Source organism: Sus scrofa, chromosome 1 (assembly GCF_000003025.6).
Source record: "Sus scrofa isolate TJ Tabasco breed Duroc chromosome 1, Sscrofa11.1, whole genome shotgun sequence".
NCBI classification, from domain to species: domain Eukaryota; kingdom Metazoa; phylum Chordata; class Mammalia; order Artiodactyla; family Suidae; genus Sus; species Sus scrofa.
Window position 1 is genome coordinate 218,920,902 of NC_010443.5, and position 18,023 is coordinate 218,938,924.

At 39.9% G+C, this 18,023-nt stretch overlaps 1 protein-coding gene across 3 annotated transcripts in view; it reads left to right on the top strand.

The window, feature by feature from the left end:
- LOC106509183 (histone-arginine methyltransferase CARM1-like) overlaps positions 1-18,023 on the top strand; it is a 268,219-nt gene that overhangs the window by 244,450 nt on the left and 5,746 nt on the right. For all 3 annotated transcript variants that reach the window (XM_021064264.1, XM_021064249.1, XM_021064260.1), the window contains 4 exons: positions 1,301-1,382; positions 2,591-2,676; positions 5,195-5,284; positions 8,159-8,296. In XM_021064264.1, coding sequence (XP_020919923.1) covers positions 1,301-1,382; positions 2,591-2,676; positions 5,195-5,284; positions 8,159-8,296 — 396 coding nt within the window. The remainder of the gene's footprint in view (positions 1-1,300; positions 1,383-2,590; positions 2,677-5,194; positions 5,285-8,158; positions 8,297-18,023) is intronic.

The following is an 18,023-nucleotide window of genomic DNA, read 5'->3' on the forward strand; positions in this document are numbered from 1 at the left end:
GATCAGAGCCATAGTTGTGACCTACACCACAGCTGAGGCAACGTGGGATCCTTTAACCCACTGTACTACACCAGGGATCAAACCTGCATCCTGGCGCTGCAAAGACACTGTCGATCCTGTTTCACCATAGCAGGAACTCGGGCAACTTAAATTTTTAACAAGCTCTCCAAGTAATCCAATGGCATAGTCACATTGGGAACCACTGCTATAGTCCCCAGTGCTTATCTAAGACGGTGAAGTTCGAGAACAATAGCCAACACTTATATAAAAGTACTTATGTATAGTACATATATATATATATATATATATATATATATCATATATAGTTATATATAAGTACAACACTTATACATAGATCCCAAGCACTATTTAAAGTGCTTTGCTTGTATTAATTCATTGAATTTTTACTGTAACCCTACAAAGTGAGCTTATAACTGTTCCTATTATAAAGATAAAAAAAACCGAGGCACAGAGTTCAAGTGACTTGTCCAAGGCACACAGGCAGTCAGTGGCAGAGTTTGAATAAAGCCACTCTTAATCCACACACTACATCTCCTCTCTCAATAGCCAAGACCATTAGCCAAGCTGGCAGGGAAACCCTGCTGTGCTCCAAGTACCAGCCATGAGCTGGTAAAAGCTTCTTATGTGGCTCACTGAAGGGAGAGACCTTTTGTAGCACTTGCCCGCTGCTGTGGTCCAGATGTCACTGACCGCAGAACTGGGAAGAAAGATGCACAGTGGACTGTACTGAGTCAGCTCCTGTTCACCCCTAGACACAGCCCTCACTCACTTGTGACTTCATCTGGTGTCAACCACCAAGGCAGATGCCCTCAGGGTTCAGGCCAGTGGCTATGGAAGAACGGAAAAGGGAAGTCGATATCATAAAATCACAAGAGCGTCAAGAGGCTTTGGGCTCGCATGTTGTACTCTGGATTGAGGTAATGAGAGGGCCAAGGAATTGTCTTTCAGGACCTGGAAGGCATGTCACGGAGCAAGCAGCCACCTCGTGCTGTGAGGTCAAGCATGGGAGCCCAAAGACCTTCCTGCCCCCAAATAGCCTTGTTGTACTCTCCCCACAAGCAATTTCTTCAGCTACTTCCTTTTCTCACCCCAATTCAAGGGCAGATTCTCTAGAGTTTCCTTGTCTGCCCTTTCAACCCCATTGCCCTTCACACATTCTCACACTTGCTCAGGGCTAACCCAGAGGACCTGGGAGGCAGCCTCGCAGCTCATCACAGGTCTGCAGGACTTGAGGACATAGGACAAGATGCAGAGTGATTCTCCATGCCACCTCTTTTAGGTACCAGCAGTGCTTCTACGGGGTCAACCTGTCCAGTCTCCGGGGTGCTGCGGTTGACGAATACTTCAGACAGCCAATAGTAGTAAGTGTGTTCTTTCTTCCCATGGGTTTATCTCTTGATTGATTCGTTTACTCATGCACCTGGGAAACAAAGTGCTGTTAGGCTCTATGCTAAGCCATCACAGAAGGAAAGAAAGAGCTCCTTGGAGCACTGTGTTTTCAAGTTTTCCAGCTCTGATCTCCTGATCAGCTAGGAAAATTCTCAGAGAATGATACTCTTGAAAGCAAGGAGATTTTCCTTTCAATCCGTAACTTCTAATTCTCCAACTGCCCTGACTTACCCCATGCACATACTCAGCCCTCATACTTGCCGAATAATTCACATCCTCCCACTGATTCTAGTAGCCCAGGGCATAATAGAAGGGGAAACTTTGGGTAATAAATAGAAAAGGAACTTGGCTGTCAAACAGATTTTGAGTTTCAAGTGTGGTCCCATCTAGCTGCATAACCTTGGACAACTTTAAGTTTTCATTGTCTGAAACTCTTTTGGTTTTAAGTGGACGAAAAGCCAACTCAAACTGGCTTAAACCAAAACAAAATTATTGGCCCTCAAATACTGCAAAGGCTGGAGATAGAGCTGCCTTCAGGGACCCGAGGCAGGGGTTTAGACAATGTCACAAGGATCTGGTTTTTCTATTCTTATCTCCTTTTACTCTGTTGGTAGAACAGGCTCTCTTCTTATGGTAGCAAGATGGCAGCAGAGGCTCCAACTTCAGATTCTTACAACTCTGTCACAAGAGAGCCTGCCTTTTCCCAATAACTTGGCCAAAACCCCAGGATTAGTTTAGACATAACCCAATTTTCCTACCTTAGATTGTGTGCCCATCTGTGAACCAGTTACTGGTTTCAAGGGGAAAGTAAAGCTCTGATTGGCTAATCCAAGGTCACATGCCACATCTGGAGCTGAGAGTATATTAAGTTCCTGTGAAACTTCTTGGAGTGTTGAGAAAAGGTAAATTCTCAGTGGTCCAAAAAAACACCAAATGTCTGCTGCAAAAATTTTGGCGAGGATTAAATGATAGAACCTAGTGAAGCATAAAGCACTTGATGGTTGGCATATAGTAAGCACTAAGTAAATGTTAGCTTTTATTATTAATATTTTTCGTATTAAGCTTATGCCCTCTAAATCCTACTTATTACTGACTTAAGTATTCAGGAGGAAAGCTAGACTAAAATGCTTGGGTGTCATTTATCCTGATAGAAAGATATCTTTGTTTTTTTTTCTGCAAGGACACGTTTGACATTAGGATTTTGATGGCTCAGACAGTCAAGTACACAGTAAACTTTATGGATGCAGAAGAGGCAGATCTCCACAGGTTTGTACAAATCAATACTGCTCTTGACTTTTAAATCTCCTATACCTCTCCCATTTTCAAAACTTCAGAGCAAAGTTTTGCCACTCACACAGGAGAGGGATTTCAGGTGTGAGTCATACACAGGAATGGTCCATCAATTACTAGTTTCATTTATTGCAAAATGAAGATAATGATGCCTTCTTCATAGGATGCTTTAGGAATTGAATGAGAAAAATTAGACATTAGGAACTTATACTTAATTTATCCAGATACTGTGTTGAGGCCTTTACATATAGTGACTCATTTAATCCTTATAGCAACACTATGCAGATGGTACTGTTTTTATCCGCATTTTACCAATGACAAATATGAGGCATAGTAGAACAGTAAGTTGCATATACAGAATTAGGTAAATTGCATGGAATTAATAAGAGTGTTAGAGCTAGGACTGAACCTTTCCGAAGACCAAAGTCTAGGCTTTTTAACCACTCACTCAGGCCAGTACCCATAATAACGACAGGAAGAGGAGCTACAACTTGCTGCATGCCTATTATATACTAGGCACTGTACTGAGAATTTTATAGGCTCTGGCTCATTTGTTCAAAGGGTACATTCAATAAATATGAGTTTTGCCTCTTTTCTGCACTTTAAAATACTGTGAAACAAAGACTAATTTCTCAGGTAGTGATATGAATTCCCTTTAGATGACCTTTCATTAGTATTTTGCCCTTTTGTCCCTGAGAATATCAATGTTAGTATTTTTTCCTGAGTAAGAGACTTAAGACCCAGCCAGGTTATAATTTACCTGGACCACTGCGGAAGCAAGAGTCAGGCTTTAGAGGGTATAGCTGGCTAACTTCTTCGTCTATCTTGAGATCATGATAGACAAAGGATGCTATATCAGTCAGGATAAGATAGAGCATGCTGCAGTAACAAAACCAAACTTCATTGGCTTATGATAACAGAAGGGCCTTTCTCCCTTACTCTGTTTATTCATTGTGCACCAGCTTTAGCTTCATGCAGAATCACTCATCCCAGCAATCAGGCTGATGCAGCAGCCTCTATTTGAAACAATGCTTATTATTGAGGAAAAAGGAAAAAAGTGACAAAACATGTACTATCAATAAAAGCTTCTGCCCAGAAATGACACAGCTCACTTCTTTCACATTTAATTGGTCAAAGCAAATCTTGTGACAGTATCTGAGCTCGAGAGGGTAGAAGAATGCAATCCTACTGTATGTTCAGAGCAGGAGAATTGGCATTTGGGAACAACTGCAATAACTACAACAGGTGCAGGCAAAATTGACTTCCTTTGGCTTTATTTGCTACTCTGGGCTACTTCCTGAGTTAGGGAATTTTTTGAAAATTATGTCCATGTTGGCTTTTCAGAGATGTCATTCATTCATTTGTATGTTGATTCAGCAAATGTTTTTTGCGATTCTGTTTCATGCCAGGTACTTCACTGGTGCATGTACAGGAACAAAAAGTAATTTTTTTAAGTCTCTCTTTGAGGAGCTTATAGTCTATTTAGGGGAATTCAAAAAGTGGGAGGAAATAATTGTAATGCAATACCAACAAATTCAATATGACAGTTGCAGTGGAACTCTCTAGAAATGCTAGGGTGGAAGAAGTTACACCTTTGGAGGCACCATAAATGCAAATAACATACAACTTCTTTTGAATATCTCTAGTGCAGTCACTAAAATGTGTGTCCTTGGAGTAATACAGCCCCATCATGGACCAATAATACCGCCTTTTTATTGTGAATTACTTTAAGTTTAAAAAGCAATCTATACATTTTTTTTCCACTTGACTTGCACAAGAAACTTGAGAGGGCAGTAGGAAAGAGAATTTGCCCCTTTTCAACAAGAGAGGAAACTGAAGCTCAGAGAATTTAAGTGGTTTTCCAAAGTTCCACAGCTAAAACATGTCCAGTTTCTTGATTTTGTTTTATCTTTTCCAACATTCCTTCTGTCCCCACTTACTCTGCCTTTGGCATCAACCATGGCCACTTCTGCATGACTCTTGCTGTAGCCCAGTGGGAAGTTAAATTACCTCCCAGAAAAATAAATGAACTCTGACCATGACCTTCTGAGCTTAATGTTCCCCCTTGTGGTCCACTCCATTTTTTAGAGGCTTGAATAGCCTCTCCTTTCTGAACAGCTATATAGGAGAGCTGCCACCACCCGTGTTTTGGCTTCTGGAAGGATGGATGGCCGTCCCCTGTGTCCTGAGTCATCCTCCTCTTCAGCTGCTCCAGATGTGAAAATGCAGCTCCAGATGCTACACTCGCCCAGGGGAGTTCTGGGTCATTGCAGCCCACTGGGCTGGTCCTTTCATTAAGAAGCAACATTCTCAAATGTGCAGTGTCAGCCAAGCATTCATCCCCTGCTGAGAGAATCTTGCTACCAAAGCAGAAGTACCTAAGAGGAAAAGAAAATGTTCTGTGACCGTTCCCACTGATCTCACAAATGTTTCCAGTATGTCTATCAACAACAACAAAATAATTCCAAGTCTTTCTTCTTTTATTTCTTTGCAGAGTAGAAATTCCCTTTGTATTTCAGATGGCACAGTCTGGCCTCATCCATGGCCTGGCCTTCTGGTTTGACGTGGCCTTTGTTGGATCTCTGTATGTATATACCCCTTCTTTGCCTACTCTATCCCATGCCATTTTCTAATATCTGTCTTCATAACTTTAAAGTTTTTTTTTTTTAAAAAAAACTGGTGTTCCTATTGTCACTCAGTGATAATGAATCCAACTAGTATCCATGAGAATTCTGGTTTGATCCCTGACCTCACTCAGTGGGTTAAGGACCTGGTGTTGCTGTGACATGTGGTGTAAGTCACAGGGTGGCTCGGATCCTGTGTTGCTGTGGCTGTGGCGTAGGCTGGCAGCTGTAGCTTCGATTCAACCACTAGGCTGGAAAATTCCCTATGCTGTGGGTGTGGCCCTAAAAATGACAAAAAAAGAAAAAAAAGAAACTAAGTTCAACAACAGTGATATTTGCTTCTTTAGGTTTCCAGAAAATAAACACTGATGTTAATGATCCTTTTAGATTTTAGAGTGACACGAGAATAAGACAGGTTTTGTAGTTATATCAACTCTAGTTAATACTGTAAAACCTCTTCAGCCAATTGGATTGGGATTTGAAGGAATGAGAGTGGGTCTGTTCTTTATCAAGCCCCTTGTTCTTGTCCAAGTCCCTGGCTTTCCTTCCATCACACCTGGTGTAGAGCCTCCTGGGTCTGAGCAATACCTCAAACCATTCTTTCCCCCGTGTTGGTTCACAGCTTTCAGTTTCACAATCTAGAATCCTTTTTCTTTTTCTTTAATGTAATTTTTATTTTTCCCATTATAGCTGGTTTACAGTGTTCTGTCAATTTTCTTCTGTACAGCATGGCGACCCAGTTACACACACATGTATACATTCTTTTTTCTCACATTATCATGCTCCATCATAAGTGACCAGACATAGTTAGTTCCCAGTACTACACAGCAGTATCTCATTGACTATCCATTTCAAAGGCAATAGTCTGCATCTATTAACCCCAAGCACCCCATCTATCCCACTCCCTCCCCATCCCCCTTGGCAACCACAAGTCTATTCTCCAAGTCCATGATTTTCTTTTCTGTGTAAAGGTTCCTTTGTGCCATATATTAGATTCCAGATGTAAGTGATATCATATGGTATTTGTCTTACTCTTTCTGACTTACTTCACTCAGTATGAGAGTCTCTAGTTCCATCCATGTTGCTGCAAATGGCATTATTTTGTTCTTTTTATGTCTGAGTAGTATTTCATTGTGTATATATACCACATCTTCTGAATCCTTTTTCAGTAAACCAATGGGACCTAATCAAACTTACAGACTTTTACGTAGCAAAGGAAACCATATAAAAAAAAGACAGCCTATGTAATGGGAGAAAATAGTTTCAAATGTTGCAACCAACAAAGGCTTAATCTCCAAAATATACAAGCAATTTATACAACTCAACAGCAAAAAATAAAAAAATAACAACCCAATAGAATCCTTTTTCAGTGATCAGGAAGGCAGATGCCACTAATGCTAATTATAACATTAGGTCCTACTACAGGAAAGGTGTGAAAGTTGTGAGGGCAAAGAGGAGAAAGACCACCTACAAGTTGACTGTCAGTGTTTGGTATTCCTTTCAGGGCTGTGCCACTCCTATGCCCCCAGAGTTTCTGATGTCCTCCTGACCTCCCTACTCCCTTCCCAGGCTTCTCCATGTGCCCCACCTTGCAGTGAAGGTTTGTGTGGGTCACATGACCAGGCAGAAGGAGAACTTTGACAATACACTCTTATAAAAGCATCTCCATTTCTTATAAAAACATCCAGGCTTTACAGGGCATCTAATGAGAAAGAAGGATCCATGGGTCTATGATAAAGCTCAGGGGGTTGGGGGGCTGTGGCTGGGGGTGGGAGCGGTGTCTGGGTAGGAGGATCCCTGGAAGCCTTGTCTGGGCTGATAGTCAGAAAGAAAATTATGTGCAAGTCATTCCTATTCCACAGCATGTATATTCAAGGAATCCATGCATCTATTTATCAAACTTGTCCCCACCAGCATCCCAAGTAAGTCAGTGTGTTTCTGCACGGACAAGGGAGATAAGCTTGAAGTGACCTACTTCAAGGGGGAAATTTCTTTGAAGTGAAATGCTTTATTTTAAAAAGGTCTAGAACATTTGCATTCTACTCCATATTATAGCTGGGTGTATATTTTGATATGAAATGGTTTGTATTACTTAGCAGTTATATAAAATGTCCCCCCAAAATCTTCAAGTCAAAATGTACCCTCTAGGAATTAACCCCCATTCAATGTGCCCCTTACTTCTTCTGAGCCAAGGACCGCTGCCTAACCCCAGGACAGGTGACCTTGGCATTCAAAGTAATGGCAAGGTATTCTTACTTCTTCATATGAGGTGAAGAACTTTAACTTACACACACACACACACAATGTCTGGGCTGGAAGTATAGTAGAAGTCATCTGCCCCAGTAGTTTATTTTGCTTCCAGAAACCCCATCAGAACCTCTGAACAGGTTAGCATGAGATAGTAAAAGCCCACACTCCAGACTTCTCACCCTGCCAGACTTTTCAAACAAATCAGTTCCCAACTTAACTCTGTTATTGTGGGGCTTCTAGTGAACTTTGATGTGGACACACAGGTTGATAGAGTGATCAAGTCCCTGAGTTTGAAGTGTTGTTGTCTAGACTTAGTAGGCTACTCCACACACTGCTCTTGGGACAGTACCCAGCACATAGTAGCTGCTCAGTAATGGGTATCTGTGTATGTATAACTGATTCACTTTGCTGTACACCTAAAATTGACACAACATTGTAAGTCAAGTATACTCCAATAAAAAAAATTTTTAATGTGTTCCCCAAGTCACTAGCAATGAAAATCACTTATCAGCCTACTCCCCAGTTTAATCCACTAATACGGGCCTGGAGCCTACTTGGCTTTTAACTCTTTCCTTGCCCCACAGGGTAACGGTTTGGCTGTCAACAGCCCCCACCGAGCCTCTGACTCACTGGTATCAGGTGCGGTGCCTTCTTCAGACTCCTCTCTTCGCTAAGGAAGGAGAGACCCTCTCAGGGAAGGTGCTGTTTGTGGCCAATAAGAGGTAAGCAAGAAAGTACTGGGTGCTGATGAGTGGGAGCAGGAGAAAGCCAGCAGGCCCCTGAGACTCCAATACAAGAAATGGGCAGTAGGCTCTACAAAGGCCTGACTGAGGTTGCACAGCTGCCCTCAGCTTCAAAGCCTGCTGGGCACACATCACCTTGCACTGAGCTTGGCAGGGAAGAGGGGCTTTGGATAAGTCAAGGGCAACATTCCCCACCTGACCAGAGAGGAAGGAATGACATCTATCTGCTCACATGTACACTTGCCAAAGACTTGAATTGTCAAGTTCTCCAAATCCCACATCAGTTCCCTGGACTGACTTACATCTGTCTAGCCACACATCTCCAAATTTAGTACAGAGACATCGATCTGCATTGCAGGGGATAAAGCACTGCCAGGGCGGCATAGGCTGTGTCAAGCAGGACTGGCTGCTTCCCTCTGGTAATGGACTTCACGAGGTCTTTGCAGCAAATTTTTGACTTACCTCATTTTTAGAATGCTTGATTTTCTTTCATCTTGTTGGAGCTTCTCCTGGGTGAACTAGCAGAGAAAGGTGTAGAGGAGTGGGTCAAGGACTCTCAGGATATTAAGTGTCCTCAGAGGTCATCTCTTTCAACTCTCTTTCCTCCCTACTGCCCCTACCCCTGCTTCCTTGGGCCTGTGCTTGAGCACTCTAGTGACAACAAGCTCACCACCTCACCAATCAACCCTCTGCTTTAAAGGTATTTCCTTCATTACAAAAGCCACACATGCTCACATATAAATTGAAAACTTAAGGGAGTTCCCATTGTGGCTCAAAGGGTTAAAGATACAAAGTAGTTTCTGTGAGGGTGCAGGTTCGATCCCTGGCCTTGCTCAGTGGGTTAAAGATCTGGTGTTGCCACCAGCTGCAGCATAGATCACAGATGCAGGTTGGATCCAGTGTTTACTGTTGCTGTGGTGTAGGCTGTCAGCTACAGCTCTCATTCTACCCCTAGCCTGGGAACTTCCACATGCCACACGTGCAACCATAAAAACAAGGAGAAAAAAAAGAAACCTACAAAAGTGTTCAGAGTCAGCCACACTCCCAACCCTCACCCCATTCCACAGATATGAGCCCTTGATGGGTATTCTTTTAGGTGCTTTTCAGTATATGTACCAACAAATAATGTTGTTATGGAGTGGTTGTTGTGGTTCTATAAGAAGGTTACAATAGCTGTCTGCAGTTTGAGTTTTTTACTTAGTGACAAATACCCAATCTGCACAGATAGGTCTGCTTTGTTCTTTTCATAGATGCATAACAGTCAAGCACATGGATATACCATAATTTCTTTTTTAAAAATCTTCCATTGACTAATATTTAGGTCGCCTCCAATTTTTTTGCCATTGCAAAAACAAAAATCTGTACTAAATATCCTTGAACATAGAGCTTACACAATGATATGAATATTTCTAAATTTCTACAGATGACTAGATATAGAAATGCTAGATCAGAGGGTATGTATATGCTATGATCTGATAGATCCTACTTTCTCAATGGCTGCTCCAATATCTACTCACACCAGCAATGAATAAGCAGGCTTATTTCTCCACATCTTTCCTGAAACTGGATGTTACCAGTCCCAATAGTTTTTGTTTGTTTGTTTGTTTGTTTTGCCAATCTAATAGACTCCAAAATAAGTGTTTAAAGTTGTATCTGGTTGTTTCAGTTTCTAATTCTTTAATTACTGATAAGGTTAAGTCACTTTTTATATGGTCACTGGCTATTGACTACTTTCTTTTACTTTAGACACCTCCAATAATTAAAAAAATATTATTGCTGTTGATTCTCTATCTTCCTGTTGATTCTCATTGTTTAGTTTCTGAATCCAGAAGAAATATGTCTTTTCCAACCTCCAAATGGCAGTTGTTCAAGTATTAGAAGAGTCTTATCAAATATCCTCCTGGTATCATGTCCTTGGGCTAACATCCTCAAATTCTCCATTCTGTAAGAGTGATTTTGAAATAGTTTAAAATTCTAAGTCTTCCCCTTTGGAAATATCCAGCTTCTCAATGTTCCCTTTAAAATAGTTCTCCAAAGTTAAATACAGGACAGCATACACATTCTGATATGAGCTGGGTACAAAGGGACAATGACCATGGCCGTTTTGAGTACCCTACTTACAATAATGTAATTAAAGTTGAAATTAAGTTGGGAGCCATTTTATTTGAGTATTTAGGTAATTAAAAGTAAAAAGTGTATTTTTACGTGATCTACTTTTAAGTCATTTCTCCCTTCTCCTAGTATGCAGCTGATTTTGTCAGCTTTGGTTCAAACTTTTGTATTTATTCTACTTGTGCATTCATATTGTTGTTTTTACATCCTTACTAGAACCAAAGGATTATTTATTTATTTATTTATTCATTCATTCATTCTTTCATTTTAATTTAGGGGAGTTCACTGGTGGTCTAGTCTTTAGGATTTGGTGATTTCACTGCCACAGCCTGGGTTCAATCCCTGGTCTGGGAACTGAGATTCCCACATCAAGCCGACACATGCCACAACCAAAAAAAAAAAAAAGAATTTTTGATTGAATTGTAATTGATGTATATCAATATATAATATATAAATTATATAAATTAATATATGATATATCAATTATACTTCAGTTATATATTTATATAAGTACATAATATATATATTCTTTCTCAGATTCTTTTCCCTTATAAGTTATTACAAAATATTGAGTACAGTTCCATGTGCTATACAGTTGGTTATCTATTTTATATATAGTAGTGTGTATATGCTAACACCAACATCCTAACTTATTCCTCTTTCCCCATTTTCTCGTTGGTAACCATAGGATTTTTTCTATGTCTGTGGGTATCTTTCTGTTTTATAAATAAGTTCATTTGTATCTTTTTATTTTAGATTCTACATATAAGCCATAGTATATGATATTTGTCTTTGTCCAGACAGCTTAATTCACTTAGTATGATCATCTCCAGGTTCATCCATGTTGCTTCAGATGGCATCATTTTGTTCTTTTTTATGGCTAAGTAATATTCCATTGTATGTATGTACCACATCTTCTTTATACAATCCTCTGTTGGTGGACACTTAGGTTACTTCCATGTCTTGGCTATTGTATGTAGTGCAGTAGTGGACATTGTGGTGCATGTCTCTTTTGGCATTATAGTTTTCTCCAGGTATATGCTCAGGAGTGGGATTGTTGAATTATATGTTAACTCCTCTGTGTAGCATGTTGGTGATTCTTACCATTCTGTATCATTTGCAAATTAATGGGTAAATTTTTTTACTAAGCAAACAGGCCCGGGATATAAATCTTCCTTCAGAGTTTACATAGCCTAATCTATACCCTTTGGATCTGGTCATGGAAGAAGCTCAGAGTCCCTCTACCTGTGCACATATCTAGCCTCTGTTCCTCCATCCAGGCCAGAGGAAATATGAACCAGCCTTTATCAAATGTAATTCCAGACAAGGTTAACCTCTAGTTTCACCCTCATAGCCCAGTCCAATAACCCTACCAAAAAGGGAAATGAAACTAACCAGACATGGCTATTACTGATCTTTAGTATCTTTAATGAAACTGCTCTATCTCTAGTTGTCATAACTTTCCATCTCCCTAAAAGGTGGTTTAATTTATTGAAAGATAATACTGTTATACAAATATAAATATACAAAAAGGCTTACAATGGAATCTATCTCCCAATGCCAGACCCCATTCATTTCCTTCCTCCTCTATCATGCAGCTACTAACTGTTCCCTGCATATCCTCTTAGAGTTTCATTGTGGATATACAGTTAGAAAACACAATATTTGTAGGGAAATTTTCCCTCTGCTTTTATACCTAAATGGTAACATTTTATACCTGTTTTCTACATCTTAATGTTCTCACTTAACAATACATATCAAATGCATTTCCATATCAGTACATTAAGCTCTTTCTCTTTCCCTTTCTTAAGTTATTGTGTTTCTGCATCTTGGGCTTCTTTCATAAACATTATTGCCTCCTTCATAGAGGTAAGGGCTTTATTGCACTTTTAAAAATTTGTAACAAAATGTTTGTTCACATTTTTCACTTTGTGCTGTCATTTATATAATTGCAATTTTTCATCTGTTAGTAAATTTTGCTAATGTTTTCTAATAATTTCTTTGTATTGATGTTACGGTTGTTCATAGTCAAGTTAGTGGGACTTTTCTGGACAGCAGTTCACAAAAAAAAATTCCTGCGGTGCTGAGAGATGTAACAGTCTCTATGCTGTTCTCAGCTCACAGTCTCTCCTTCTGTGCTGCCAGAGTCATAGTGCTTCCTACAAATATGACTCCTCTTGTGATTCTTTAGCTACTTCTGTATGTTCCAGTTTCAAAAGCATTTCTGCCCAATAGTCTTGCTCACCTCAATTCCTGCACATCATGTTACAAGGAATGAACTTCTGCATTTTGGGAAATGCCCCTCATCTTTAGATAGTGTATGTGTGTGAACACTTTCTGAAATGTGCTTCCCCTAGGCTCTCTTGCACTCTTTGCAGTTCTCTTCTTTTCCCCACGTGGCTTACAACAATCTCAAGTGCTTTTGCAGCCCTTACAATGAAATTGGAGATGGCAGATGTGTCTTTCTCCCAGTTTTACAGAAAATGTGGTCTGTGGTCTGCAGTAGCCTTCTTCTTGTTTTGAGATGGCTTCTAGGAGGAAAAGTAAGAGATAATGACTTATGCCATTTTCTTTCCAGAAGTTCCCACTTTCTTCCTGAATCCTCATACACTGCCTGTCTAATAACTAGTTCTTTAAAAAATGCTCAGGAAGAGTAGACAGTGTCTGCCAGGAGTTTTGGACTTTGCCTTTTCTGCTTTGTGCAAACTAACATTCATTTGCTTTCAAATACCTATATTTAAGGTATCTTAGGGTGTAATTAGGTGAGCAAATTTAAATCATTTTATTCTCCCATTCCTTTTTTTCTAACGCATCTTGGGTTTCATCTTTATCAGCCATGTTTCTCTGCCTTCCTTTCCTTTGTTCCCCTAGTAGGCAAGAAGGAAGCAAACCATCTCCCCACACCTGCTTTATGACTCCTAGAATTCCTGCAAGCATCCACACCTTTATTATGGCCTCATTACTGTTATTTGCCTAAACGTGAGCTCCCCAAAAAGAGGGCCTGAGTCTTATTCTGTTGTGTCCCTCCTTGCTTAATATATTCTAGAGATTCAGCAGTGATGTAGGAGTGACTACCTGAATGATGGAGTCATAAGCTGATGATCCCTTTCTGATTAAAACCTTAGTTTGGCACAATTGAAAGAAGATGCTGAGATATCTTGGAAATGGAGTGCTTTGCAGGATGAAGAAAGGGAGGAAATTCATCTTATTAGACCAATACCCCAGTGGAGTGAAAGAGAGTAGGTTTTGGAGTCTGGATATATCCTGGTTCTATCCAGTCTCTTCTACCAGTTGGTACCTGAGTGATTTGGTGCAAGTTAATGAATCTCTCCAGCACCCAGTTTCCTCATTCATCATCTCTAAATAGAATTTATAATTGTCTCACTAGGATTTTGCAGACATTACGTGAGAAAACATAGAAGAGTAATTAACACATAGTAGGTCCTCAGTAAATCTTATTTCCATTCCCTCTTTATTTGTTTTCTTTCTTACTCTTATTCTATCTCATCAGATTTTTTTTTAAATCTTAAAACTGTTTCCCTTGGTATTTTCTACAAACCTCAGCACTTCCTTAATGTTAGGGTTTTCACACCATTTTTTCAGTAAGGTGCTACCTCCTTTCTCTGTCTTAGATAGATTCTCCCCCTCCCTTCTCCTCAAATATTCTTTTAAACTCTGACCTCCTGGGAGGACTCCCTGTGCAACTACACTGATGTGACAATGACTGCCCTTTTCTTCCCCTCTGGGAACATTTGTGATTGTATTGTTAGCATTTTATTTCTGTCAGCCTCCCATCATCCTTGAGCTGTCATTTGTTTTGCTGATTTGGACAATAAAAGAGAATGCCTCTTTATTATGAACTTCATGAAATTTATATCCCTAAGTTCACCGAAATCATCTCCAAACTTTATGTGCACCTATGAGTAAAACGCTTTTAATCAGATGAATGTACTACAGTAATAATAAGAGAAATTATAAAACTAAGTGCTCCCAATAGATAGATACATAGAGAGGCAGACATTTATGGATGTATACTTATACTGTATATATACACACATTGCATAAACGTGTCTGTGTGTATGTATATACACATATAGAAATTCACATAGCGTGCATTCTATAAGGCACACAAAAATAGAAAAAGAATGAATTGAAAAATAAATATGGCTGATTGTTGGATCTAGCTCAGATGCTTATCCTGTGCCAATATGTTTTGGGACATAATTTAAAAATTTTGGATCCCTAGGAAGCTCTGCTTTACCCAGGTGTGCTGCCAGAGAGGTTGGCTTGCAGAGAGTTTGAGGAGTTTTGTGGTTTATCAAACTAGAAGACATGCTGACCAAGGAATTAAAGCCCTGGAGGCTTCAAGTGCTGCTCCTAACACTCATCATTAAACTGCTCTACCTCAGACTTGAGCTGAGATGAAATCTCTCACTATGTATAGTTTTCTAAGGTACCTCCATACTGTTCTCCATAGTGGTTGTACCAGCTTACATATATGTGTAACTGAGTCACCACGCTGTACAGTAGGGAAAAAAAATAACATATTGGGGAAATAAAAAAAAATAAATTTAGAGGCTAAAAAAAAAAAAGAAATCTCTCACTAGCTTTGTATTTGAGCAGCTGCATCAGAAGGAATTACAGTGGGGAGCGATTGTGCCCAATTGGGTACAATAAAATAATGGTATTGCTAGGGCAGCTTTAAGCTACAGTTCTTTGTTCTACAGTGTTACTCAGATTCTTCTGGCTCTGACCCACTTGTCTATCTCATGGTTGGTATTCTCAGTAACATTTTACCGCATTCTTTAAGACATAATCAGAGTCTTACTAAACCATCCCACTTGAGCCAAACCTGGGGAATTCAGGTGAACATAATAGATACCTTAACAATAAGTTGGTGATTAGAACCCAGCATTTATCTAGTGAGTTCATGAGTGTTTAATATATATTTGATACATGACTGTATTACTCTCCTAGAGCTGCTATAACAAATTACCACAAACCAAGTGGCTTAAAACAACAAAAATTTATTCTCTAACAATTCTGGAGGCTAGAAGTCTGAGATCAAGATGTCAGCAGGTCTGCATTTCCTTAGAAGGCGCCAATGAAGACGCCCCCTGGTGTCCTTCAGCTTGTCATGGTGCCTGGCAATCCTTGGTCTCCCTTGTGGCTGCATCCATCCAGTCTCTGCCTCTGTCTTCACTTGGCTTCTCTGTGTCCTCTCTTCTTATAAGGTCACCAGCCACTGGATTTGAGGCCCACCCTAGTCCAGTGTGACTTCATGCATCCAAATAAGAGCCCAAACACAGGTACGAGGGGTTAGCACATGAACATACAGGTTGATGGGACACAATTGAATCCTCTCTAACAACTCACTGAAGAAACTAAAATAGCAGTTCAATGTTTTCTTCCACATCCCAGTATACCATTCCACATCCTTTCAGGGGCATAGTGAAACCTCTTTGAAGAGCACTGGTCCAGAGTCCATGCCTACTGAGGTTCTCATTCCTCCCTTTATCTCTCCGTCAATCCTCAGAGACTTGGGCCATCTTGTTCCCAAGCCTCCTGCCACTTCTGTGTCTCCATCCCATTCTTCCTAAAGGGTCAGCACTGAGCCTGTCCCACTATTGCACCTTCCGTTTTCTCTAAGATGAAATGATCAGAATTAGCACCTTCTACAGTAATACACGTCCTATGTATATTGTTCTCAGGTTTCCAATATCTTCTTGAATATTACGAAGAAATGTTAGTATACAAATCAGTGACTTTGTATTCATTTCTTGAACTAAGATATACCCCTACTTACATCACCTGCTCTGGCTGTGTAAGATTCAAAATGACTAAGTCTGGCAAAGAACAAAGTTTTGTTTTTTTTAAAACACACATTGGCAAGTAACTGGTTCAGAAGAATCAATAGTTATTTAGAGTCCTGCAGACATGGTCTTGGAAGATTGTCCATTATTGGTTGCTTTATAAACCTTGCACATTAATTATTGAATTTGGAGTTGGCCTCTTTGAGCATCTTGGCATCAGCATGACACTTCTCCTGGAATAGAAAAGTGCATTCTTTTCCTGAAATTTTAGGTGAGAACACATCTTCCTTTGTTTAGGTGAATCTCTGTCAAATCAGTGAACCTAAGCATCCCCTTACTTCATCCCTAACCACCACCCCAGCCCACCACACCTCATCCCACATGCACAGAAGGGTTCTAGAAAAAATTTGAGTTTTTCCCTGACCAAACTGAGCCGTGATGCGACATGAAGCTCTTTTTTCCTTCTGTTAGGGAAGATAGGACTTTGATGAGGGGTAAAGAAGAGGAGTAGGTTGGAAAAAGTGAATATAAAGTGGCAATGTTATCATATCTAGCATCTGAAAAAGAGCCTTGCTGAAGACCCCACAGAAAGAACATGCTAATTGACCTTCCCAGGCATAGGGGGAACCATTCAGTTTTTAGTTGTGAATACATGTACATCCATAAACACACGCATTTGCACAGAGCTCAGTATACTCAATTTCTGCTTTAAGTGCTATTAATTGCTTCAAGTATTGTGACGAAGGTATCTTTCATTTGGCAAAATGTGTCAGTGTGTCCCTCCCTGACCTGTTTACCAGGCTGACACCCCTGCATTTCTATGATTCCAGCCAAGGCTGCTCCCTCCTAAGGAGCTCACTCTCAGTGTCTAGTTCTCCTCCAACCTGCCCTCAAGTAAACCATTGGATATGAGTATGATGGAAGAAACATTTTAAAAGCAAAAAAAAAAAAGTTCCAAGTTAGATGAGATGAATAAAAAAGGATCAAAATACATGATTTTTTTTCTTTTTAGGACCACACCTGTGGCATATGGATGTTTCCAGGCTAGGGATTGAATCAGAACTATAGCTGCCGGTCACAGCCACAGCCACAGCAATGCAGGATCTGAGTCACATCTTCAACCTGCACCACAGCTCACAGGAATGCCGGATCCTTAACCCACTGAGTGAGACCAGGGATCAAACCCACTTCTTCATGGTTATTAGTCAGGTTCGTTACCACTGGTCCACGATGGGAACTCCCAATTATATTTATTTATAGTTAATATTTATTGTATGGTTGTGTTCCTCGTCTTTTTTTTTTTGTCCCCCCAAACATCTAAACCAGTAACCTTCTTGAGTTACTGGTTTCACAGAATCTGACATGATGTTTAAACCTGTGCAGGCCACTATTGGTAATGATAAGGGGGGATTTCTATCCCTTACTGATTTCTGGAATTTAAAAAAGAAGCCTAGTTATCAAGGAAATTTAAATGATAACAATAGCATTTTAATCTCAAACACTTAAATATTAAGGATTGAAAAAGGTGTAATGAAATTAACACTTCTCTATTTTATAGGTGAGGGAAGGGATTTGTTGCACTTTCTGGAAGACATTTTAAATATGTCTTACATGCTTTACGCCTGGAGAATCTAAGAATTTATTCCAAAATAAATAATCCCGGATAGTACATAAAGAGGTATTACAAGAATGCCTTTGGCAGCAGAATTTCTCTTATAAAACCAGATTTTTGTTACCATAAGTAATAATACTTTACTATAAAAATATAAATATTTAACAAG